The 26,512-nt window shown below is 49.7% G+C and overlaps 1 protein-coding gene across 1 annotated transcript; it reads left to right on the top strand.

Annotated features, from left to right (window-relative positions):
• Nphs1 (NPHS1 adhesion molecule, nephrin) lies at window positions 1–25,611 on the top strand. Its single transcript, XM_052166506.1, has 30 exons — window positions 1–569; window positions 650–865; window positions 942–1,064; window positions 1,229–1,357; window positions 1,841–1,922; window positions 2,307–2,410; window positions 2,925–3,052; window positions 3,127–3,298; window positions 3,463–3,620; window positions 3,824–3,968; window positions 4,069–4,193; window positions 5,768–5,954; window positions 6,060–6,189; window positions 6,312–6,484; window positions 7,691–7,831; window positions 7,910–8,050; window positions 8,354–8,475; window positions 10,270–10,441; window positions 10,528–10,684; window positions 10,768–10,919; window positions 13,981–14,092; window positions 14,174–14,355; window positions 17,110–17,166; window positions 19,930–20,049; window positions 20,176–20,200; window positions 20,275–20,350; window positions 20,499–20,592; window positions 21,003–21,118; window positions 24,630–24,785; window positions 24,872–25,611. Exons 1-29 carry the CDS (start codon window positions 470–472, stop codon window positions 24,753–24,755), a joined length of 3,765 nt encoding a protein of 1,254 aa, XP_052022466.1. The 5' UTR covers window positions 1–469; the 3' UTR covers window positions 24,756–24,785; window positions 24,872–25,611.
• The last annotated feature ends 901 nt before the right edge of the window (window positions 25,612–26,512 follow it).

Below are 26,512 nucleotides of genomic sequence, written 5' to 3'. Positions count from 1 at the left end.
GACTCAGGAAGGACCTGGGAGAAGCAGCAGAGTGAGCTCACACTGGGTCCAAGAAATGTCTCCGTGCTGCCACTGACTGCTTTGGCTTTCTGGGTTCACGAACCTGCTGGCCCCAGAGCAGCTGGTGCTCTTTGAATGCCTGCGAGTGGGTGAGAGGGAGGTCTTAGATAAGAGAGAAAACAGAGAGAAGGGAGGCCGGCATTTTTGAACACTTGGGGTTGGAACTCAAAGAACTGTTAATGGGGGGAGAAAAGGGCAGAAGAGGCGACTCCAGGACAGAAAGACTGAGACAGTCATAGACAGTGATAGGAGTCTAGGGAGATAAGGAGAGAGAAGGAAGGGAGGGAAGGAGGGAAGGAGAGAAGGAAAGAAGAGAGAAGGGTGTGTTAGAAAAAGAGATAAAAAGAAAAGAAAAGCAGGGGACACAGAGAGAGGCTGGGAGAGACAACCAGAAACCAAGCTGCCTGCGATGGACACTAGGGGAGCCACTGTGAGAGGTCTCGGGACACGCCCGATACACAGAACTTGCAGCTTGACTCCTCTTCTGCTCGTGGGAATGCTGACCACAGGTGAGTGGAATCCTGGCCTTGTAGCGCAGAGGCTCACAAGTGCCACCTTCGGCTCTATTGTCAGTCTCCTGTGTCTCCAGGTCTGACCCAGTCACCAGTCTCCACCTCAGCGCCTCGAGGCTTCTGGGCTCTGTCTGAGAACCTGACTGCGGTGGAAGGGTCTATGGTTAAGCTGTGGTGTGGTGTCAGAGCCCCTGGCAGTGTGGTGCAGTGGGCCAAGGATGGGCTGCTTCTGGGTCCAAACCCTAAGATGCCAGGCTTCCCACGGTACAGCCTGGAAGGAGACAGTGCTAAAGGTGAGAGCTCAGAGCCAGGTGAGATCTGAGGCACCAGCAGAGATCGTGGCCCTGACCCTGGTGGCTCCATCTCCAGGTGAGTTCCACCTGCTCATCGAAGCCTGTGACCTCAGCGATGATGCCGAGTACGAATGCCAGGTCGGCCGCTCCGAGTTGGGTCCTGAGCTCGTGTCTCCCAAAGTAATCCTGTCCATCCTAGGTATGGGTGAGAGACCCCCTCCAGGACCCACCAATCTGGGCTCCAGCCCTCTTCCCTCAGACCCAGGAATTCTCCACCCTTGGTGCACTCTCATTTTCTGATTTCTTGGCCAAACCCTTCACCTGCCTCCCAACAGTGTTTTACCCCAGACTCTTTGCCACCAGTTTCCCCCAAGGTGCTTCAGCTGACGCCTGAGGCAGGAAGCACAGTTACCTGGATAGCTGGGCAGGAGTATGTGGTCACCTGCGTGTCTGGGGATGCGAAACCAGCACCTGACATCATCTTCATCCAGAGTGAGTGGGGGTGAACCAGTGGGACACCCCGATGCTGCTGGGATGGGAAGGGTGTTCCCGCCAAGGGTCCTCCTAGGGACCCCCCAAAATATGTCTTCCCTGGAGATATTACCTCCCCAGATAATGAGGCCAATGTGATGTGCTGGATAAGAAAGAGATACTGTGAGGAGACACCCAGGAAGAAGCAAGATGGCTGATCTGGGGCAGAGAGAGAGGGTCAACGCTCAAGTGGGCTATGGATGCCAATGTGCTGCGGATGCAGGATGGGGAGAAAGGAGAAACCCATGATACAGCCCTGGGAAGCCCAGAATTCAAGGGGGTTCTGAATGTGTGGGAGCTCCAAACTGGCATCCCAGCTTCTTGTCCTCCAGAGCCAAAAGAAGGGGATCCTATGTCCATCCTGAGCACGTCCAGGGTGTGTTCCTACATCTACCTTGGAGAAGAACCCAGAACCTTTCTACCCAGCTTTCTCGTTGCTCCAAGGTGGACGAACAGTATTGGACGTCTCCTCCAATGTGAATGAGGGGTCAGAGGAGAAACTCTTCATCACAGAAGCTGAAGCCAGGTGTGCAAGTTGGGGTTTCCTTCCTGTACCCTGCGTTCCAGGTTGTCCCGCATGACTTTCAGAGCCTAATAATGCAAGTATGGAAACTTCTATAAACAGGTTCTATAAATACCTGGGACCCAACTCTTTACCTTGACTCTTAAAAATTCTTGATGGTAAGCCCAGTTTGTAGGTGTTAAGTAAAAATAATTTAGCCCAGGTAAGGACCTTGGGCACCCCAACTCTCACGTTGAGCCCCCAAATCTCTCCAGGGGTAGTCTAGTAGAATAAATCAGTATGGAGACTAGCCAGAAGTGGAGACTTGGGACAACCATGTCTTCATTCTGAATCCCTATATTTCAGATGAGAACTCTGACTCCAGAAACTTCTATTTCTCCATGGCAGGGTGACACCCCAGAGCTCGGATAATGGGCAGTTGCTGGTCTGTGAGGGGTCCAACCCAGCTTCGGACACTCCCATAAAGGCTTCATTCACCATGAATGTTCTGTGTGAGTGGGGAATGTGAATGGTTGTAGATGATTTGGGAGCACGGGGAGATTTAAGAATGGTAGAACATTCAGACCTTGTCACCAGCTGCTGTGCTGTGTACCTATAATCCCAGCATTCGGAAGGTAGGGGAAGGACAGTAAGGCTGGCCTGGGCTGCTGAAGGCGGGGCTTTGTCTCTCAGACATAGGATCCAGCCTGGGATGGGCATAAACCCAGGTTTCAAACCCAGCACTGGAAACAGAAAGCAAGCATCCAAGGGAAATTGAAGATTTATTATTGTTATTGTTGTTGTTGTTGTTGTTGTTGTTGTTGTGTGCATGTGTGTCAGAGAACATCTTTCAGAAGTTAAGTCTGTCCTGGCAAAATGGATTTGAAGTCAGGTTGTTGGGCTTGTTGCCAAGTACCTCCCGAACCGTCATCTCCCACGTCCAGAAGAGGAGATTAAAGCAAGTTACGGAGCCCAGAAACAGTAGGTGGGCTTCCCCAGGCTCCCTGAGTAGTGTCCGCTCTCCAGTCCCCCCAGGACCTCCTGTCATTGACTGGCCAGGACTGAGTGAGGGGCACGTGCGGGCAGGGGAGAACCTGGAGCTGCCCTGCATAGCCAGAGGTGGAAATCCACCTGCTACCCTGCAGTGGCTGAAGGTGAGGATGGAGGGCGGATGTGGGGCGTGGGGAAGGAGCTGTACTGACATGACCAGGCTTGCCTCTGTGTCCAGAACGGTAAGCCAGTGTCCATAGCTTGGGGTACAGAGCATGCCCAGGCAGTGGCTCGCAGCGTGCTGGTCATGACTGTTCGACCTGAAGATCATGGAGCTCGGCTCAGTTGTCAGTCTTACAACAGCGTGTCTGAAGAGACCCAGGAGCGGAGCATCACGCTGCAGGTCACCTGTGAGTCCCGCCTTCTTTCTCTCAGTCCATACCCAGACAGCCTTCTGGGCCTTTCGAGCTGGCCAATCTGATGCCAACGACCTCATCATCAGCCTCCACCCCCATCTGCCTGGGTTGAAGACCCTGGCCTGAATCTCCATCTCTTCTTGTCTCGTTGTTGTCAGTTCCCCCCAGTGCCGTTACCATCCTGGGATCTGCATCACAATCTGAGAACAAGAATGTGACCCTTTGCTGCCTTACCAAGTCCAGTCGCCCACGGGTCCTGCTGCGATGGTGGTTGGGTGGACGGCAGTTGCTGCCCACGGACGAGACGGTGATGGATGTGAGGATGTAGAAGATTACAGTTTGACATCCCTTGAGGCTCTGGGCTCTGAGGAGCCCAGACTGAGTCTCCAGTTTCTGGGCCTGACAGAAGGGAGGGTGGGAACGCTTCATGTGTCCCTGCTGGTGTCTGGTGGACCCAGGCCTCTGCTCCCATGGGTGGGGGCTTCTCGGGTCCTAAATCTGAAGCTCACTCCTTGCTAGGGCCTGCATGGCGGCCACATCTCCATGTCCAATCTGACACTCTTGGTGCGGAGGGAAGACAATGGCCTGCCCCTCACCTGCGAAGCCTTCAGTGACGCCTTCAGCAAGGAGACCTTCAAGAAGTCACTAACCTTGAATGTGAAATGTGAGCCTTAGCCCCAGCCCAGACAGGCCTCCAACTTCACAGACCTCACCCTGAGGATCCAGCCAAGATAAAAATGTCTCTCTTCACCATCTCTCACTAGACCCTGCCCAGAAGCTGTGGATTGAGGGACCCCCAGAGGGGCAGTACATCCGGACTGGGACTCGGGTGAGGTTGGTGTGCTTGGCCATTGGAGGCAACCCAGACCCCTCCCTCATCTGGCTTAAGGTAGGGACCAGGCAAGAGCCCCTTCCCTTCTCCCTCCTGTCTTTTTTCCCTGTTTATCTGTGTGTGTGTGTGTGTGTGTGTGTGTGTCCCTCGCATGCACATGCACAAAAACTCATACGTTACTGACTGATCTATCTTCTCATTCCCCATTTGCTTTCCTAAGACAACATATCATGTCATCTAGGCTGGCCTAGAATTTTGTTTGTTTTTGTTAGGGACGGGGTTTCACTATGCAGTCCTGGCTGGCCTAGAACTTATGTAAGCCAGGCTGGCCTCAAATCTAGAGAGATCCCCTGGACTCTGCCCGAGTTAAACCCTGCCCAGCCTTTTGATTCTCTTGTCCCTCCACCCACTCAGAACTCAGGAACACCCACATTTCTTGGAAAACTCAGAGACTGTGAAAAATCACAAATACCATGAGAACTAATGAAACCCCCAGGAGAATGCTGGGAAATAAGTCCAGGATTGAAAAAAGGAAAATCCTAAAGATAAAGTAACTATAATTCCATTCATAGTATAGAAAATTCATTCACATTAAAGCTAATGTTAAGGAAAATAAAGAATGAAGGGAGGAACGCCGGGCGGTGGTGGCTCACGCCTGTAATCCCAGCACTTGGGGGCAGAGGCAGGCGGATTTCTGAGTTCCAGGACAGCCAGGGCTATACAGAGAAACCCTGTCTCGGGGGGAAAAAAAAAATAAAGGGAGGGAAGGGAAAGAGATGGAGAGGGACAGAGACAGGAAGACAGAGAGACAGACAGAGACACAGAGACAGAGGCAGGGATATCTAAGGGTTAATTTTGGAATTAGGGAAAAAAGGTCAAAGAAACTTTTGGGGAGAGTGGAAAGTTTTTGAAATTTTCAAAGTTTATTTATTAATTTTAATGTGCATGGGTATTTTGTCTGTGAACCACATTCATCCCTGAGCCTTGAGGAGGTCTGAAGAGTGTGTCCGATCCCCTAGGACTGGAGTTCCAGTAGTTTTTTAGCTTCCACATGGGTGCCGGGAATCGAACCCTTATCCTCTGGAAGAACAGCCTGTGCTCTTAACTGCTGAGCCAACTCTCCAGCCAGAGACTGGAATTTTTAAGAAAAACACTTTGGTAATTCTTTTGTAATCCTAGCACTTGGGAACGGAAGGCAGGAAGGTCAAGAGGTCAGCCTTGGCTAGGTTACTTAGAGGACTCACTCTGAGGTCAACTCTGGCCACATGAGATCCCCTCTCAAGAAGAACAAGACAAAAAAAACCAACAGAAGCAAAGAGAAGGGGAAGAGGAATACATCAGGTTTGGGAATTTCAAGGGAGTTTCCGGACACACGGTGTTCTGTAAATATCACAGTTCTGGGTTTGGGGGTGTGGTGTCTGCAGCAAGCAAAGGGCTGGTGAGGTCGGGGGTGGGTGTGGGGGGCGCGGTGCACAATGGACAAAAGATCCCAAAACTACCAAGGCAGGCAGAAGAGGCTAGAACTAGGGATGCTCAAATCCAGACCCCACTCCTGCTGCCGCTGTGAGGACACCGTCATCACACAAAGGCCCTGTCTGGGCTAGCGCCACCCACCCCGTTTGGGTCCTCAGGATTCGCGCCCGGTGAGCGAGCCGCGGCAGTCCCAGGAGCCCCGGCGCGTGCAGCTGGGCAGTGTGGAGAAGTCCGGCAGCACCTTCTCCCGCGAGCTGGTGCTGATCATAGGCCCGCCGGACAACCGAGCCAAGTTCTCCTGCAAGGCGGGTCAGCTCAGTGCGTCTACGCAGCTGGTGGTGCAGTGTAAGCGCCCAAGCCCAGCGGGTGGGGAGTGTTGGAGAAGGGGCGGTGTAGACTCCGAACCTTGTAGCCCCGGTTCCTCAGCCTCTGAATCTCTAATCCATTAAGTCCCCCCAACCAACCTGACCATCCTGGCCAACTCCTCCGCGCTGCGCCCTGGCGACGCCTTGAACTTGACCTGCGTCAGCATCAGTAGCAACCCCCCAGTCAACTTGTCTTGGGACAAGGAAGGAGAGATGTGAGTTTATAGGAAGCTCATCCCGTCCACGTTCAGTCCCCTCCCCCTTCCAGCCGGCTCCTTTGGGTGCTAAGCTTCCGGGGACCAGATGGGTCCTCACCCGACTTCCCAAACTTGAACAGGCTGGAAGACGTGGCTGCAAAACCCCTGAGCGCCCCGTTCAAAGGCTCCGCTGCATCTAGGAGTGTTTTTCTTCGGGTGTCGTCCCGAGATCACGGCCACCGGGTCACCTGCCGGGCCCACAGCGAGGCACTTCGTGAAACCGTGAGCTCTTTCTACCGCCTCAACGTGCTGTGTAAGTGCGCGGGCCTGGCACCGCCCCTCCCGCCCCATCCCCTGCAGACCCCAGCTATCGAGAGTCTGGAACTTTCCTAAGCCTCCATCCTGATCTCTGGCAGGGTTCCAATCCACGCTCTCCACCCTCAGCTTGCCACTAGCTGCTATCTTTTTGCAAAACTAGATCTCAGCTTCTCAATTGTTAAATTTAAAAAAAAAAATTACATTTTCTTACTATGTAGTTCTGGTTTACCTGGAACTCGATATATAGAGCAGGAAAGCCATGAACTCACGGCAACCCTCCTGCCTCAGTCTCGGAAGTGCTGGAATTGCAGGCTTGTACGACCATATCTGGCTCTGCAATTTATTTTTTTTCTTTTTCTTTTCTTTCTTTCTTTCTTCTTTTTTTTTCCTATATATGTTTTTTTCAGTGTTTGACTGTAGCTCTGGCCTGGGACTTACAAGCGATTCACATGTCTCTGTTTCCCACGTGCTAAGGCATGTACCACCACACCCCACATCTAACTATTGTGTGTGTTCTCTTGTGTCTGTGACATGGTGAGCAGGTGGAGGTCAGAAAACAACTTTTAAAAAATGTTTTTGTTTTGTTTTCTGTTTGGTTTTTGTGAGGATTGGGTTTCGAGACAGGGTTTCTCTGTGTAGTCCATGCTCTCCTGGAACTCGCTCTGTAGACCAGGCTGCCCTTGAACTCACAAGAAATTCCCTTGCCTCTCCTTCCAAAGTACTGGGATTAAAGGTGTGCACCGCCTGGGGTTGGAGAGATGGCTCAGTAGTTAAGAGCACCGAATGCTCTTCTGAAGTACCTGAGTTCAAATCCCAGCAACCACATGGTGGTTCACAACCATCCGTAACAACATCTGACGCCCTCTTCTGGAGTGTCTGAAGATGGCTACAGTATACTTACATATATTAAATAAATTAAGTAATTAAAAAAAAAAAGGTGTGCACCGCCGCCACCGCCCAGCCTCACTGAACAATTTAAGGAAGTGGTTCTCACCTCCCACCTTGTGGGTCCCCGGTGGGTCCCCGTCTTTGAACTCGGGTTTACCAGCTGAACCATCCCGCCAGGTTTTAGCTTCTATCCAGACCTCAGCTCTAACAGTTGCCCTGTCACCCTAGACCTGGCCTCCACCCTAACCTTAACCCTTGAACTCAGTGCCTTAACTTTACCGACTCTTGACTTCCTGGGGCGCCCCCTCTGAAGACCCTCCAGAGTTCCTGGGGGAGCAGGTGCGGGCAGTGACCGTGGTGGAGCGGGGCCAGGCGCTGCTGCCAGTGTCAGTATCTGCTAACCCCGCCCCCGAGGCCTTCAACTGGACCTTCCGAGGCTACCGCCTCAGCCCAGGTGGGATGCGAGCCTGGAGGAGGGCAGATTCGGGAGGGTGGGTGGGACTTCCAGGCCCCTGACCCTGTCCTTCCCCAGCTGGGGGTCCCCGGCACCGCATCCTGTCTGGAGGGGCTCTGCAGCTGTGGAATGTGACCCGAGCTGACGACGGCTTTTATCAGCTACACTGCCAGAACTCGGAGGGCACCGCAGAGGCGCTGTTGAAGCTGGACGTGCACTGTGAGCCCCCTCAGGAACCCGAAAAACTAGGGTTTCCCAGGAGATGGTTTTACCTTTACAGTCACTCGTTCTCTCGACCCCACCCCAACACTGTTCTGGTCACAGAGGCACGGCGACGATGAAGACAGGCTTATTATCTTGAGAATTCCCTTCCATAAAGGGCAAGCTGTACCCACCTCCATGCTATTCTGGACACCTCAAAGACACCCCTCCTCCCGGAGATCTGTCCCCTTCCCCCACCCCTCCGCAGGGCAGGGCCTGTCAGGGCCTAAGTGACTTCACCAAGCACCTGTCTCCTAATAGATGCTCCCACCATCCGTGCCCTCCAGGACCCCACTGAGGTGAATGTGGGGGGTTCTGTGGATATAGTCTGCACCGTTGATGCCAATCCCATCCTCCCAGAGATGTTCAGCTGGGAGAGACTGGTAAGCGGGGAGCCTTTGGTGGATGGAGGCGGAGCTACGAAGGCGCAGTCTCTGGGTTACTAGTGCCTTGGGAGTGGATGCCGCACTGTGTGACGCCATGTGTAACTGGACAGGTCTGGGTGTCTTCCAGGAACTGATTTTGTCGAATGGCAGGCAAATGAGTGAATGAGTGAATAGTGTGTGTGTGTGTGTGTGTGTGTGCTTGTGTGTGTGTTTAGTGCATATGTGCCATAGTATGGGTGTGAAAATCAAGATGTCAGACTGTTAGGCTCAACCACAGGTGTCTTCACCCATGCAGCCATCTTCAAAGTCTGTTGGTTTTTTTATTTTATTTATCTATTTGTTTATTTATTTAATATATATTGGTTGTTTACATGCATGTATGTCTTTGTGAGGGTGTCAGATCTGGAACTAGAATTACAGACATTTGTGAGCTGCCAAGTAGGTGGTGGGAATTGAACCAGGGTTCTCTGGAAGAGCAGGCAGTGCTCTTAACCTCTGGACCATCGCTCCAGCCCACACTGTTTTTGAGAGAGGGTTTGATGCAGGGGTTCTCAGCCTTCCTGATGCTGCGACCCTTTAATACAGTTGCTCCTGGCTCTAATACAGTTCCAGGCTGGCGCTTACCAATGCGCTGCAGACGGTGGGGCGGCTCCCACAGCCAGAGGACTGGTCCGTTTTGTCAGACCATAAGATTATTTTATTACGACTTAATAACTGTTATTTTGCTGCTGTTGTGAATCATAATATATGAATCCTGTATGTGATATGCAGGATGTCTGGTATGAAACCTCTCCCCCAAAGTGGTTGTGACCCACAGGCTGAGAACCGCTAGTGATGCCCTTATGGGATTGACTCGCTTTTGACCTTCCTGACTCCAAGGTCCAAGTGCTAGAATCTAGGACATTATATCTGAGAGAGCATTTTGTTCTGTAGTCTAAGTTAGCCTAGAACTTGCTATGTAGCCCAGGTTGGTTCTGAACTTGGGATTCTCTTGCCTCTTCCTCCCAAGTGCATATGAATCATTACATGTAGCCAGTTTGTGTGTGTGTGTGTGTGTGTGCATGTGAGTGTGCGTGTGAGTGTGTGTTAGTGTGTGTGTGTTGAGTGTGTGTTGAATGAGTGTGTGTGAGTGTGAATGTGAGTATGTGTGCTTGAGTGTGCATATGTGTGAGTGTGTGCATGTGTGCACACGTGGGTGTGTGCACATGTGCCTGAAACTGTCCAGGGCTTTACCACTAAGATGCTGTCTACAGATAGTTAGACAAACCAATACTACCACCCTGGCTTCATGCATGAGTGTTTAGACAAACATATAGATGGGTGTTGGATTGGTAGATGGATGGATGGATGGATGGAAGGATGGATGGATGGATGGATGGATGGATGGATGGGTGGATGGATGGATGGGTGGATGGATGGATGGGTGGATGGATGGATGGGTGGATGGATTGGTGGATGGATGGATGGATGGATAGATGGATGGATGGATAGATGGATGAATGGATGGATGGATGGATGGATGAATGGATGGATGGATTGGTGGATGGATGGATAGATGGATGGATGGATAGATGGATGAATGGATGGATGGATGGATGGATGGATTGGTGGATGGGTGGGTGGATGGATGGATGGATGGATGGATGGATTGAATGAGTGGTTGGATGGATAACAAGAAACAGTCCCACTTCCTTAACTTTGCAGAAGGGGGTTGAAGGGACAGATGGGACATGGTTTGAGGGATGATCTGAGGACAAACTAGGGACAAGCTCCAATGTCTTGGGACACTAGGGGGAAGAAGAGGAAGAGCTGAACTTGGATGACATGGAGACGCTGTCAAAAGGTCCCACAGGGCGTCTGCGGATTCGCCAGGCTAAACTGTCCCAGGCTGGTGCTTACCAGTGCATCGTGGACAATGGGGTGGCTCCTGCAGCCAGAGGACTGGTTCGTCTCGTTGTCCGCTGTGGGTAACTTCGCGGTCTGCCCATAACCCACCGCTCTCACGGGCTTCAGCACTCAACATCACAATGCTCCTTCAACCCACCCCAGTTGCCCCCCAGGTGGATCATCCTACACCCTTAACGAAAGTGGCTGCTGCTGGGGACAGCACCAGCTCAGCCACACTCCACTGCCGTGCCCGAGGGGTCCCCAACATCGACTTCACTTGGACCAAAAATGGGGTCCCTCTGGATCTCCAAGACCCCAGGTGAGTATCGCAAGCTCTTACTCCAGCTCTGCTCGCCCAACCCTGGTTCCCCCTTTCTGAGCCCTACCGTGCCCGGCCTCCAGGTACACAGAGCACAAGTACCACCAGGGCGTGGTCCACAGCAGCCTCCTGACCATTGCTAACGTGTCTGCAGCCCAAGACTATGCCCTCTTCAAGTGCACAGCCACCAATGCCCTCGGTTCAGACCACACCAACATTCAACTCGTCAGCATCAGTAAGATGGGCTCGGCTGGGAGGATGCCGGGGTCAGGTCCTTGGGTCACGCGCCAAGCTCCTGGTTGACTAAAGGCAGGAAGTGTTTCTGATAGCTGAGAGGTGTTGATGCATGGGAATGGAGTTTTGTTTTGTTAGGACAAGGTCAGGCTATATAACCCAGGTTAACCTCAGACTTCCTATGTAACCCAGGCTAACCTTGGACTTGCTTTGTAGCCGAACCTGCCTCAAAATGGTGAGCCTTCAGTCTTAACCACCAAAGGGCTGGGTTACATTTGTGAATCACCAGGCCTAGCTGGGTTTTCTTTGGAGAGGGGACAGGGATTGCAGGATGTCAGATCCAGAGCCTTGTGTAAGTTGGGTAAGTTCCCCATTACTGAGCTACCTCTTAACCTGGGAATACAGCTCTTTTTCTTCTAATGATAAAATATTACATTTGTACCTCAATTGCTTTACTTCAATTTCATAGTGATTGACACGGCTTAGTCGCATTGTCACCTACTCGCATTGTTACCTACTCAGAGTGAGGTCATTTTCATTAGAAGCACAAGGCTTGAGAGTGTGGATGGAAATGTTATTCAGGGCTCTAAGGATGTGAGGTTGGGGCAAAAGCCGAGTTGTGTGTGTGTGTGTGTGTGTGTGTGTGTCTATCTGTGTGTGTGCGCACATGTGCGTGCATGCATGTATGCTGTCCCTTTTTTTGGTCTTTTTTTTTTAATTAGTCTCACTATGTAGCCTTGGCTGGATTTACACTCCTAGAGATCTGCCTGCCTCTGCCTCCCATTGGCTTGGGTTAAAGGCACGAGCCACCATGTCCCACTGCAAATGGGGCTTTTGTGGTCGTGAAAAGCCATGTACCAGAGAGATGGCATGTGAGTCCACTCGTGGGCGTGTTCACAGTGAACTCAATGACACTCTGCCCTGGTGGCCTAGGGTCATGCTGTAAATCAGTGTCCTTTCTGTGACTTATTTAGGACTGTGGATTTTGTTCTGATTTTCATTTTGTTGGTATTTGTAATTTAAAGTGGTCCCCAAACAGAAGGCTAAAATGCCCTGTCCTAAGTTCAAGAAGCGTATGGGGGCTGGAGAGGGGGCTGAGCGGTTAAGAGCACTGGCTGCTCTTGCAGAAGATTGGGGATCAATTTCCAGCGGGCACCTGGAGGTGGCTCACAACCCTGTGATTCTAGTTCCCAGGGATCTGATGCCCTCTTCAGGTTTCCACAGGTACTGCATGCATGTGGTACACATACATACATGCAGGCAAAACATCCATAAGCATAAAGTGAAAACAAGTAAATTTTTTTAAGAAGTATTTGGGGCTGGAGAGATGGCTTAGCGGTTAAGAGCACTGACTGCTCTTCTGAAGGTCCTGAGATCAAATCCCAGTAACCACATGGTGGCTCACAACCATCCATAATGAGATTTGACCCCCTCTTTTGTGTTGTCTGAAGACAGCTACAGTGTACTTACATATAATAAATAAATAAATTTTAAAAAGAGATATTAATTTATTTTATGTATATGAGACTATATTGTGACCTTCTTCAGACACACCTAAAGATCCCATTACAAATGGTTGTGAGCCACCATGTGGTTGCTGGGAATTGAACTCAGAACTTCTGGAAGAGCTGTCAGTGCTCTTAACTGCTGAGCCATCTCTCTAGTCCAAAACAAGTAAATCTTTAAAAGAACAAAAAGGGAGAAAGTTATGATACACCTCAAGGAAGAATTTGTTTGTGTTGAGTAAACTTTGCTGAAGGGCAAGTCAGAGTGATGGCGGTCTCACCGGCTCAGACTGATCTTGAGTTCCTGGTCCTCCGGCTCCTACCTCTGGGGTGGAGGTGTGTGCCACCATGCTCACTGGGCTCATGAGGGGCCGGGATCAAACCCAGGCATTTGTGTGGTAAATATGCACCCTGCCCACTGAGCCAGATCTTCAGCCTCCTGCCAGCCATATTTCCAATGTTAGTGAATCAGCAGCATATATTAAATAAGGTGACTTGTTTAAAAACCAGAAACATGTATAAAACAAAAATGTATGGGTGGAACCAGTGTAGGGGCAAAAGCCTGTCATCTCAGAGCTGAGTGGACATGGTCAGAGGATCAAAATGTTCCAGGCTAACCTGAAGAAACCTGTCTATAGATAGATAGATGACAGATTGATAGATAGAAGACAGACATATAGATAGATGGATGGGTAGATATATAGATAGGTGATAGATGATAGATGATAGACAGACGACAGATGGACAGACAAATAGAGATGGTTGATTGATAGATGATAGACAGACAGTTAGACAGATAGATAGATAGATAGACAGACAGATAGATAGAGTTGATAGATAATGGATGGATAGATAAAAGTTAGATAGATGATAGATGGACAGATGGACAGACAGACAGATATAGTTGACAGAAAGGTGATAGATAGATAGATAGATAGATAGATAGATAGATAGATAGATAGATAGAGTTTAGGCCAATGAGATGACTTTAACTTCAGACCTGAGTCCCCTTCCTGGAACCTGCATTGTGAAAGAATTGACTCCCACAAGCTGTCCTCTGACCTCCACAAACCATGTGCACACAAACAAATAAATCCATAATCCCAGCCCTGGGGAGACGGAGGCAGGCAGCTGTCTGTAGGTCCCAGGCCAGCCTGGCTACACAGAGAGACCGTCTCAAACAAGCAGACAGTGCTGGGAGAGAATGCTGTGCTGAGGACCAGCCTCACCAGCACCTCACGGGCAGCAATGCAGGCCTTTCTCAGAGCCGGCTTCCAGGTGAACTTAAAACCATGTTCTGTGTGTGTGTGTGTGCTGTGCATACATGTGTATCTGTGAACTGCTCATGTTCACAGAACTGCCAGGTCCCGGTTGTGAGCTGCGTGTGGGTCCTGGGAACTGTACCCTGGTGCTCTGGAAGAGCTATTAACCACCGAGGCAAACTCACTGAGCACAACCACTGTGGATAAAGAGAAACAACCCGTTCTCAGGAGACTCCGACCAGAAAGTTCTAGACTCCTCTGTAGCCCCTGACAATTCCATCCCTTCTCCCACAAGGCCGCCCTGACCCTCCGCTGGGACTGAAGGTTGTGAGCGTGAGCCCTCACTCGGTAGGGCTGGAGTGGAAGCCTGGCTTCGATGGAGGTCTGCCTCAGAGGTTCCGAATCAGGTGAGGCCTCCGCCAATGCTGGCGAAATGGGAAAGACTGTGGAGACGGAGCCCTGGCTGAGCGATTGTCCTCGCCATGCAGGTATGAAGCCCTTGAGACCCCAGGATTCCTCTACGTGGATGTCCTACCTGCACAGGCCACCACCTTCACCCTGACTGGGCTGAAGCCTTCTACACGGTACCGGATCTGGCTGTTGGCCAGCAATGCCCTGGGGGACAGTGGATTGACGGACAAGGGGATCCAGGTCACGGTCACTACCCCAGGTGGGAAGAGGTGGTCTTGGGTAGAGTTTGTTGTTGTCGTTGATGTTGTTGTTGATGATGGTGGTGGTGGTGGTGGTGGTGGTGGTGGTTGTGTTGCTGTTGTTACTGGTTTTGGTTTGGTTTTTTGACATCTTGTGGGATAGCATAGCTAGAAGCATTGGCTGCTCTTCCAGGGAACTGGGGTTCAGGTCCCAGCTCCCACATGATGCTCACAAATCTGTCACTCCAGCTGCCGGGGATCCAAAGTCCTCTTCTGGTCTGGGGAGGGGGGCGGCACACCAGACATGTATGTGCTGATCAGACATTCATGCAGACAAAACACTTATATGCACAAAATAAAGACACACCTCTGAGTGAGTGAGAGAGAGAGAGAGACAGACAGACAGACAGAGAGAGACAGAGACAGACAGACAGTCTCTGGATTTACAGGCACAAAGAGGATTCTAAGGGAATATTATAGATGATCTAGGTCACTACACACAGAAACTTTGAAAACACAGACAAATTCTTTGAAAATGATCCATGAGATTAGGGATATAGCTCAATGGTAGAGCACATGTTAGTGTGGATCAACAGAAGAGTGTCTGACTAGAATCCCCCAGTGAGGGGCTGGGGCATGGCTCAGTGGTAGAGCCCCTACCTAGAATCCCCCAGTGAAGGGCCTGGGGGCATGGCTACGCAGTAGAGCTCTTGACTCAAAGGCAAAAGTCAATCCCCTGCACCACAAGAAACTGACCAGAGAGTACACTGAAATCTGACCGGCAGTGCAGGAGTCAACCGGACATGTCTTAGTTTACAGAAGCCTGAAGCTTACCTACCACTTTCGTAAACTCAGGGAATCATGTCAGTTTCTAAAAGCAGTTTTTACTTGTCCCTTTGTCATCTGATTATTGAGATAGGATCTCAGTCTGCAACCCAAACTGGCCTGGAAATGAGCCCTGTGGTCCAGGCCAGCCTTCCACGTGTGAGGGCGGGGATTTCAGGGCTGTGCCACCATCCCAGCTACAATGGCCTTTCCTCTTAGAGCTCTCCGCCTGGGTTTCTGAAAGTGGCTTCCTCTCAGTCGGGTTGTGAGGATTAAGGGAAGAGACGTATCTGACGTGCTCTTTGAACAGTGCAAAATTATGGCCTAAATATAAAGGAAATATCCCCAGTGTGCTTCAGTTTGCCTAGCCCAGGAAACCTCCTGTCCTGTCTTCCTCTGACGGATCGGCCTTTGCACACGGCCCGCCCCACCACGCATGCTCCTTACCGTCTCACCTTTGCATGCTAAAACACAAAGTACTACACTCGGCTCCCTTGCTCTAATTTATACCTCTACTATGGACTACCAACAGAGAATAATTAAACCGTTTTTTTTTTCAAATTCATTTCTTCTACTTAAAGATGTTCTTGATTTTTTTTCAATAATATTTATTTTTATTTTAAAACACATTATAGGTGTGGCTGTGTTGCCTGTTGGTATGCATGTATGCGCACTCTGCGTGTGCCTGGTGCTAGCCGAGGCTATATCCCCTGGAACGGGAGTTATAAAAGTTGTGAGCCACAATGGGGGAACTGGAAGAGCAGTCAGTCAGCGCTCTTGCCTGCTGAGCCGTCTCTCCCACTGTTCCTTTTTTTAATTAAAATATAATTACCTCATTTCCCCTTTCTCTATCCTCCCTCCAACCGAATTCACGGCCTCTTCTTCTTTAATTATTATTGCTATTTACATACCTATACATAAGTTCATAAATGTATCTAAATTATTTTTCATGTTTTTGTATTGATGTATTTATTGCACACGTATTCGTGTATACATACAAACACACCACAGCATTGCTGGGGCCATCAGAGGGCCACTTGTTGGGATCAGGGCTCTCTTCTGGGTCCCAAGGATCGAACTCAGGCCATCAGGCTTGGGGACAAGTGGCTTACCCTACCCAGCCAACTCCGACCCACAGCATCTTTTTGGGTTTTTTGTTTTTGTTGTTGTTGTTGTTTTTTGTTTGTTTGTTTTTTGGATTTTTCGAGACAGGGTTTCTCTGTATAGCTCTGCCTGTCCTAGAGCTCACTCTGTAGACCAGGCTGGCCTCAAACTCAGAAATCCGCCTGCCTCTCCCTCCCAGAGTTCTGGCCACCTCATCTTTTTAATTCACTCAACAAATTAGTAGTTCACATAAAAGGAACATGCACACTATAAAACACTAAGAGCCGGGGCTGGAGAGATGGCTCAGCAGTTAAGAGCTCTTCCAGAGGTCCTGAGTTCAATTCCCAGCAACCACATGGTGGCTCACAACCATCTGTAATAGGATCTGATGCCCTCTTCTGGTGTGTCTGAAGACAGCTACAGTGTACTCACATACATGAAATAAATCTTTTTTAAAAAAACACTAATTAATAATCCACTGTTATTGTCGATATAGAACTGCTGCAATATATTGTTGTCCTTAAAATGTCACTAAGAGGCCGGGAAGTTGGCTCAGTGGTTAAGAGCATTTGTTACTTTTGTGGAGGGTTTGGTTCCGTCACCCATATGGTGACCCACAATCATCTGGGCACCAGGCATGCACACGGTGCACACACATACATGCAGGCACAACACCAATACACATAAAAAACAAATCTTAAAGTAATAAATAGATAAAAGGTCCTTAAGAAGGTGTGTGCCATTCCCATGATCTTTAAAGTCGGCTGGAAAGCTTAAGCAGTCCAGGGATCCCGTGGGCTTATCGGATTCCCCGTATTAATGTTAATCTCCCTCTCCCCCCACAGGCCTGGACCAGGCTCCTGAAGACACAGACCTCCAGCTGCCCACAGAGCAGCCTCCGGGTAAGTGCCCCTTCCCTGAGCCCCTCCCGTCTCTTCACGCAGACTCCCACGTGCCCTTCAGCTCTCCTTGCTGAAGTAATATCCTTCCTCTTTTCCTAAGCTGGCTTAACTCTCTTTTGCAATCCTGGGGACCAAACCCAGGTCCGTGCCTGTGCGGACCGTGTAAGTGAATATTCTGCCACAAGGTACATCCTCGGGCCCACTTTCCTCTTTTGTTGAGACAGGGTCTTGCTGTGAATTTGTAAGGAGCCTTACCTCAGCCTGCCAAGTGTTTGTGTATGTGCATGTGTAAGTGTGCATGTGTGTGCTTGTGTGTGTATTTGAGTGTGCCTGCCTCTGAAGTTTGGTTAGGCTGGCCAGAGTTTGGTTCCAAGCACCCACATCGTGTGGCCTGTAACTCCAGCTCTAGGGGATCCAAAGCCTTCTTTTGGCCTTTGTGGACACACACACAGACACACACGCACACACACACACATACACACATGCCATTTATACACACACATTAAAACAAATGAATAATAATTATCAAATCTTAATAAAACAATGATCTCTAGATTCACTGACAGACCTTGTCTCAAGGGGACCAAGTAGAGAATGATAGAAGACATCTAGTGTCGTGCTCGGGACTCTGCAAAGTGCACACATGCACACATGTACACACTCACATACACACACACATTAGCACCCACAGCAGATTCACATGCACACGCATGCACACATACACACACATGCACATACACACTCACACATGCACACACATGCACACCCATACATGAGCACATAAATATACATACCCACACATGCAAACAGATACACACATGTGCACAGTGACATACTCCCACCCCCAAAACAAACAGCAACAACTGAAAAAGAGCTATCTCTACCCATGCTCCCTCTGTGAGGCGACTGTATCTGTTAGCTTTAGCTGTGTAACAAACCACCCCAAAGGTGGAGGCATATAGCAGCATGCGTTATTGTCTGTGATTCTATGAGTCTTCTGGGACAGTTCTGGTTGAGCTGATTCAAATCATCTCTCTGGCCATACTAGACTGGGACTGAGCTCAGATGGCTTCTTCCTCACATGTGTGCCAGCCATTGCTCACGGTTGGGACAGTGTAAGTACTGCTCCTCAGAGTGCTCACACGCAGATGGCCATGGGGTCCAAGAACAGCAAGAAAGATGATCTCTGGTACAGCAATGCTTCTCCAGTTCTGAATTCTGTAGCATTAGCTACCGTCCTCCGCAGACAAATGGAATGTCTCAACACGGAGCCAGTGAGGAGAGGGATTTCTCAGTCACAGACAGGGCTCAAGTGGAGGGGGGCCACTGCTAACAGATTGGCTTGAGAAAGAAACCTGAAACCGCTGAAACCTGGGGCTGGGGAAAGAGACAGAGCCCAAAGGCTTGCTGGCTAGGCAGACTGGCTGAAGCAGTAGCCCCAGGCTCAGTGAGACAGGACAGGAGCCATGGACATGCTAGGACCCGAGTTCCATTCCAGGACCCACGTCAGGTGGCTCCAGAGGTTCTGACACCCTCGTATGACCTCTGCAGGCACAAACAAACACACACACAGATTTTTGAAATCGCCGGGCAGTGGTGGCGCACAACTTTAATCCTAGCACTTGGGAGGCAGAGGCAGGGGAATTTTTGAGTTCGAGGCCAGCCTGGTCTACAAAGTGAGTTCCAGGACAGCCAGGAGTATACAGAGAAACACTGTCTTGGAAAACAAAAAAAACAACAAAAAAAAAAAGAAAGAAAGAAAGAAACACAAAACAAAAGCCCAAACAAACAGATTTTTGAAATCAAATAAGTCTTTAGGGTTAGAGAGATTGCTCAGCAGGTAAGAACACATGCTGGTTTTGTTGTTTGTTTGTTTTTACAAAGGAACCAGGTTCAGTTCTCAGCACCCACATGGTGCCTTACAGCTATCCATACCTCCAGTTCCAGAGGATCTGTCGCCCTCTTCTGGGGGCACTGCACACACATTGTTTATATACATACACACAGGCAAAATACACATCCACATAAACTTAAAATTAAAATTAAAATGTCTTCTTGAAAATTAAATTGGGAACTGAAGAGATGGCTCTGTGGTTAAGGGCACTGGCCACTCTTCCAAAGGAGCTGGATTTGATTCCCAGCATCCTTTTGGTGGCTTACCGCCATCCGTAGCTTGAATTCTAGGGGATCTGATGCCTTTGCTGACATCCACAGGCACAAGACACACACTCACGTGGTGCACATACATACATGCGAGTGAAACTTTTCTCTTTTTTGTTTTTTGTTTTTCAAGACATGGTTTCTCTGTGTAGCCCTGGCTGTCCTGGAACTCACTCTGTAGACCAGGCTGACCTCGAACTCAGAAACCCGCCTGCCTCTGCCTCTGCCTCCCAAGTGCTGGGATTAAAGGCATGCGCCACCACCACCCGGCGAGCAAAACATGTATATGCATTAAATAATAAAAATGATCTGACACGTATATGTATTAAATTTAAGGAATCAACCCTAGCTTTGGATTCCCTCTGAGTTCCCAGCTCTGGGGGATGGCGCGAGTCACCCTCAGGGCTGTCTTTCCTCTCAGCTAACCAATTCTACAGGGTTAACACACCCTGACGTGTGCTGCACAAGTGTTCTAGGCGATTTGGGCACCGTCAGGTTGGCACTGAAGACTAACCCTCAGTCAGGGACAGGCGTTCTCAGAATCCCAAACCCAGCCCGTTCCCAGGTGCTGGGGGTTGACCGAGGAGCATCTTCTGCTTCCAGGACCCCAGGGGCTGCCCCTGCTGCCTGTGCTCTTTGCAGTTGGTGGTCTTCTGTTGCTCTCCAATGCCTCCTGTGTTGGGGGACTCCTCTGGCGGAGAAGACTGAGGCGCCTTGCTGAGGGTAAGGAGAGAGCTTTCTCAGTGCCGAACTGGAGACCCGAGTGGGTGGGGACGCCGGGGCTGCCGCACAGTACAACTGCGGTGGGTTTGAACAATCTCTGAAGCCCTCCTTTTTCGTTTCTCTCAGAGATCTCAGAGAAGACAGAGGCAGGGTAAGCGGGAGAGGCTTGGGAGCGATGGGTAGGAGACTCGGAGCCAACTTTCATCGGCACTTTCGTTCTGGAAGGTCGGAGGAGGACCGAATCAGGAATGAATATGAGGAAAGTCAGTGGACTGGGGACCGGGACACAAGAAGCTCCACGGTGAGGGGGGCGGGGCTGGCAGCCTCCAGCCTCAGCTTCAGACTAATCACTGCCATCTCCTGGGACCTGAGAGTCAAGGGAAATGACCTTGTATTGTGTGTGTGTGTGTGTGTGTGTGCTCATGTGTGTGCACATGCATGTGTGACAGGTTAGCACAGCGGAAGTGGACCCACATTACTACTCCATGAGGGATTTCAGCCCCCAGCTTCCCCCAACACTGGAAGAGGTGTCATATCGCCAAGGTGAGTCATGGCCACTTTTCTCTTTCCTTCCAAGCTGTGCTTTTATTACTGTGACCAAAATACTCCCAGAGAACAGTTAAAGGGCCCCGATTTCCACTGCCTCACTTCAGAAGGTCTGTCTGTGCCTGCTCGGCCTTGGTGTATGTGTGGCAGAGGAAAGTTGCTCATCACAGCAGACAGGAAACAGAAAGTGAGCCAGACCCGAAGGGGACCATAGGAAAGAGATCCGCCCCCCAGGGCACACTCCAGTGACCTACTTTCTCCAGCTGGGCACATCCTCCACTGAAGTTCCCAGAACCTCTCAGAAAGGCACCACTAGCCCTGAAACCCCAACATATGAGCCTTTGGGGGAGACGCTTTCCCCCAAAGGAAAGCGTTTCCATCCCAGCCCTCATCTCTCCCAACTCCAGCCTTCACAGGTACCGAAGATGGGGACATAGCCTTCCCTGGACACCTGTATGATGAAGTGGAGAGAGTCTATGGTCCGCCCGGGGTCTGGGGACCCCTCTATGATGAAGTACAAATGGTAAGAAGGTTATCTAGGCTGGAAACCCACCTTCCGCTTTTATCGGTTAGAAGAAGCCACTGTGACAAAGAGACCCCAGGTGCAGTGACAGGAAAAATTAAAGTGGCATACCTTCATCCAGGTGTGGTGGGGTATGCTGGAGAGGAGGAGGAAGGAGGAGGGAGTTCAAAGCCAGCCTTGACTACATAGTGAGACTGTCTCCACCAAGCAGATAATGAAGTCTTTCTTTGTCAATAGCTGTCCAGGTGGAGTCCTACTGTGTCCCAGTGATTTGGAACCCAGGGTCCCCTCTTCCCCTCCCCCAGATCCCTGTCATTCTCTAGCGTGCCTATCACCAGGGAGCGCAGACACAGGTCAGTTTACTGAGGGGTGGAAGGCCAATCAGCTGGAGAAGGACAGAGAGAAAAGCTGTTAGCGAGACCCAGACATGTCCATCTGCTTCCTTCTGATTGGTAGGAACATGGTCCAGCCACCGGGGCTGGGGACTGTTGTCTATAGTTCCGAAACTGTGGGAGAACAGAAGAATGTGTTTCTTTGCATAATTAGGCATCTCCACCATACTGATTATGCCACTAGAGAAAAAAAAAACCCTTTTAGCTAGGGTGGTGGTGATGGTGGCGGCAGTGGTGGCGGCAGTGCACACCTTTAATCCCAGCACTTGGGAGGCAGAGGCAGGCAGATTTCTGAGTTCGAGGCCAGCCCAGTCTACAGAGTGAGTTCCAGGACAGTCAGGGCTACACAGAGAAACCCTGTCTCGAAAAACAAACAAACAAAAAATTTTAAAGGATGTATTTATTTCATGTAAGTACACTGTAGCTGTCTTCAGACACACCAGAAGAGGGCATCAGATCCCATTAGAGATGGTCAAAAGCCACCAAGTGATTGCTGGGAATTGAACTCGGGACCTCTGGAAGAGTAGTCAGTGCTCTTACCCACTGAGCCATCTCTCCAGCCTGAGAGAAAGGATTTTTTAAAATTAATTTGTTTATTAGTGTGTGTGTGTGTGTGTGTGTGTGCATTCCAGGAATCAGATTCCTGTCACCAGACCTGTGTGACGTGTCCCTTCACCTGCTGTGCTGTCTTGCTGGTCTGAGAAAGAACATTTTGGTTCACTCAGCTGAAACATTACATGCTAGAATTGTCTTCAGGCACAATTGGGCTCAGAATTTCTCCTCCACTGTTTCCCAGTACAGCCAGGTTTCCATCCCGTTAGATCTGAAATCATCAAAGAAAGAGAATGTCTCTTTTCCAGGCAGTTCCTCATGCACAGGCCACCCATACCATGGCCCGCCTTTGGTCACATGCATGCTGAGACGGGGATAGAATGTACCATTTGGTTTACGGGCTCTTGTGAGACAGGGCTTCATATAGCCCCATTCTGGACTCCACCTTACTATGTGGCTTAGGATGTCTTTGAACTCCTGATTGTCCTGTCCTTATCTCCCAACAGGGTATTACCTGTGTGAGCCACCGTAGCCTGCACATTGAACCATTTAGTTGGTGTTCATCTATGGAGTCAGAGTGGGAGAGGGCAGGGAACTTTGAATGATGTGAGGATCTGGGCAGGTGACAATGGCGGAAGGGGACTGTGACCTCTCACGCACCCACTGCATCATGCCAAGGGAGAGGAGACACACGCCTAACATTCAACAGTATGTGGTAGTGGCTTGTCTTCCCCACACTCAGGAGGACTGGGAGTTAAAGGGCAGCCTGAGCTACACAACAAGACTATGTCTGCAAAAGAAGAAGAAGAGGAGGACGGGGCTGGGGTGGGGGGAAGAGGAGGAGGAGGAAAGAAATCCAACAAAACAAAACGAAGAGCCAGACTCTCCCCTGAGCCCTACCAATGCTCGCTCCAGCACCTCTGGTGACAATGTCTCAGATGCTGTCCTGGCTCCGGGACAGGGCAGCTGAAGCGCTGTCCATGGTGCTGGACCATAATTCCCCAGAAAACGGGGGTGGGGGGTGGAATCCGTGGGATATGTCTGCACAGGGTCCAGAGAACAAATATTTTGGCTTCTGGGGACATACGGCCTTCCCCTAAGTTATTCATTGCTGTCGTAGGTTAGAAACAGTCACAGTGCATGCGTATGTGAACACGTGAGGCTATGGCCCAAGAGGACTTTATAGTTGGGTGCTGAACGTTGAATTCCAGTTAATCTTTATACACCACAAATACTATCATTCTCTGTCTTCCCTTAACATTTTAAAATTATCAACCTATTTATAGCTCTTAGGTAGCACAAAAGCAGATGAGGGCCGCTATATTCACCTCCTGGGCCAATGCTGTGCCAAGGTTTGCTAAACCAAACATTTATTTTCTCTGAGTCCTAGAACAGAGCACACCTCCAAAAACAACCACCCTATATGACCCTTCCCTCTCATCCATTTAAAATTAATTACTTGTGTGTGCACCTGCATGTGTGTGGGGGAAGGTTCTGGGGTTGGACACAAGTTAATAGGGCTGGTGACAAGTGACATTACTTTCTGAATCATCGCACAGTGCCATGCATCTTTTTAAAAAAAAATCCAAAGTCTCGCTATGTAGCACAGGCTGGCCCTGGTCTAGCAATCCCCCTGCCTCAGCTTCAGAGAGTGCTGGGATCACAGTTGTGTGTCACCACACCAGACTGTCTTCCATTTTGATAGGGAAATGTGTTGGGAGCCATGGGACAGAAAGAGCTGAAGCTCATATCCTGCAGATGTCATAGCTGACATCATGAGGTTGTTTTCTTCTTTACTCTCTCTGTAGCCCAGGCTGGCCTTGAACTAATGGCAATCCTTCTGTCTCAGATTTCAAAATACTGGAATAACAGGCTTTAGCTACCACAACTGGCTCTCAGCTGTTGTCGTTGTTGTTGGATATGAGCGTTTTGTCTGTGTTTTATCGATCTGTATATTTATCGTTTGTCTCACTATGCTGAAGACAGGTTAAGTTCTTAACTCAAAATCCTCCTGCCTCAGACTTCTGGGTGCTAAAATTAGAGGCATACAGTACCACACCCAGCTTTAACTCCTAATTACCGACACAATCCTGCCCCGCCCTGCCCCATCCCCAGGCACGGAGATGAGAGTGATTATAATAAGCCGTCTTCATTTACAGCCGCCTGTCTGCTTATTTCCTAACTTTAACCCTCATTTACCCTGACTCCTCTCAAACTGCACTTTCAGACAGACAGACCGACAGAGAACATATGTGAGGTGAGGTGGGTTCTTGTTATGTAGCCCTGGCTAGCCTAGAAGTCTCTGTGTAGCCCAGGCTTTCCTCAAACTCAAAGCAAGAACACTAGAATTACAAGTATGGGCCCAGCGCATGGTTTCTACTGGTTTTTCCGTTCTACGTTGGTTCCAGTGGCATGCACGACCTGGTGCGCGGCGAGCCGATGGGCTGAATCACCAGGCCTAAAACACTTTTGCTCCCTGGGAAGTTTGTCAGGGACATGTGTTCCCAGGACAGCGTGATGTCCCACGGGGCCTCTCTGTGGCTCTGACCCCACTTCTTGCCTCTTAGGACCCCTATGACCTTGGCTGGCCTGAGGTCAAGTGTGAGGATCCGAGGAGAATCTACGACCAGGTGGCGGCAGACGTCGGGGAACCTGGTTCTCTGCCCTTTGAGCTGAGGGGACACCTGGTGTGAGACTCTAAACAACGCTTTCCTGCAGCCTTGGTATGACTCCCTCCAGTGGCCCCGTGCATTCCTCTCCAGCTGGGCTGACTGCGAGCCCCCGTGACACTAACACACGGCTTTTTCAGGAGAAGACGTGACAAGAAGACTCAAACTGACTTCTGGGATGACCGAGGCTCCTTTCATTGGAATGAGGCTTCTCCCAAGAGACAGAATCATTTGGAAATGGCATTTGAACAATGAAAACCCACTTAGGGGTCATTATACTTTTCAAAAGTAAAGTTTTTAGAAGTAGGATAGACCTATTAAAAATCCTGTTCCAAGCCCGGCAATGTGCCCAGTGGGAGAGTGTTTGCTTTAGCATGTGTGAGGTCTGGGCTGCAGGTTGCAGCCGGTCCTGGCATTACACACACAGACAGAGCTGGGTATGCTGGCCCATCCCTGCCGTTGCAGCTCTGCCGGAGGCTGAGGCACTGGAAGCACAGGTTCAAAGCCACTAGCTAGGGGCTGCAAACATGGTTCAGGGGCTGAGAACTCGCATAACAGCTACTGCCCTTGCAGAGGACCTGGGATGGGTTCCCAGTACCCAGATCAGGGAGTCACAATCACATCGTCATCTTTAGGGAATCGGATGCTTTCTTCTGATCTCCATGGGCACCTGCACTCATGTGCACATACCCGCACAGAAACGCACAATTACAAATGAAATAAATCCAACCTGTATGGCGGCCCACAGTGAGGGGCTGGGGGTGTGGCTCAGTGGTAGAGCCCCTGCCTAGAATCCCCCAGTGAGGGGCTGGGGGCGTGACTCAGTGTTAAAGTTCTTGCTTGGATAATAACCAGAATTATAAACCATTGTCAGATCTTAGTTGTTTTTGTTTTATTTTTCAGTTTGTGAAACATATATGAACTGACATGCAAACAGGAACATATCATTGCAAAAGGATATCATTATCAAAGAATGAACATTTATGGGCAAAGCTTAGAGACCACGCACTAGTATATACTTAGGGTGTATGGTAGCTTCAATTTATTTTCAAAATAAAAAAAACTGCACGTTTATAGAGACGGAAAGGGTTAAGCTCAGACTCAAATGTTACTGGAGGAATGTGGGTAATGCAGAATGAAAGTTAAAATTGAAGAATTAATGTAGTGATAAATGATGACATCACAGAAGCAAGAACATGACTGGTGGCTGGGCCTTTGGGGCTGTAGGATTGTCCCACTTTGGAAAAAAAGCCCATTTACAACACTTATTTGCTTGTGTGTGTGTGTGTGTGTGTGTGTACACGCGAGTGCCACATGTGCATGCTCATGTGCCTGTCAGTGTGTGCCACACAAAATAAATAAAATGTAAAAATTAAAGAGTAGACAAGTCAGACTTCGTAAAAATGAAAAACTAAGGTGGGCCTGGTGTTACCCGTCTATAATCCCACACTTGGGAGGCCAAAGCCAGAAATGAGGAGTTCCCGTCCCAGAGTGCGCGCTGGGTGTCTCGCGACCGCCTGTTCCTCCGGCTCCAGGGAATCAGCGCCCTCTGCTGGGCTCCACAGCACCTGCATGCCCACGTGTGTACAAACCACGCACATACACTTAAAAAACCCAATGATGTAACTATATAATAGTATCAAAAAATAAAAAAAATCATAAAATGAATAAAATAAAAATCCTGAAAACTAAAACAGCAGAGACAGTTGAAACCAACAATATCTGTCCAGAAGTTGGAGAAAGTGCAAATGATGACGCCGAGGTCTAGCTATGTTTCTTCA

Source organism: Apodemus sylvaticus, chromosome 1 (genome assembly GCF_947179515.1).
Source record: "Apodemus sylvaticus chromosome 1, mApoSyl1.1, whole genome shotgun sequence".
Classification (NCBI taxonomy): domain Eukaryota; kingdom Metazoa; phylum Chordata; class Mammalia; order Rodentia; family Muridae; genus Apodemus; species Apodemus sylvaticus.
This window is presented reverse-complemented; position numbering and strand designations above follow the sequence as displayed.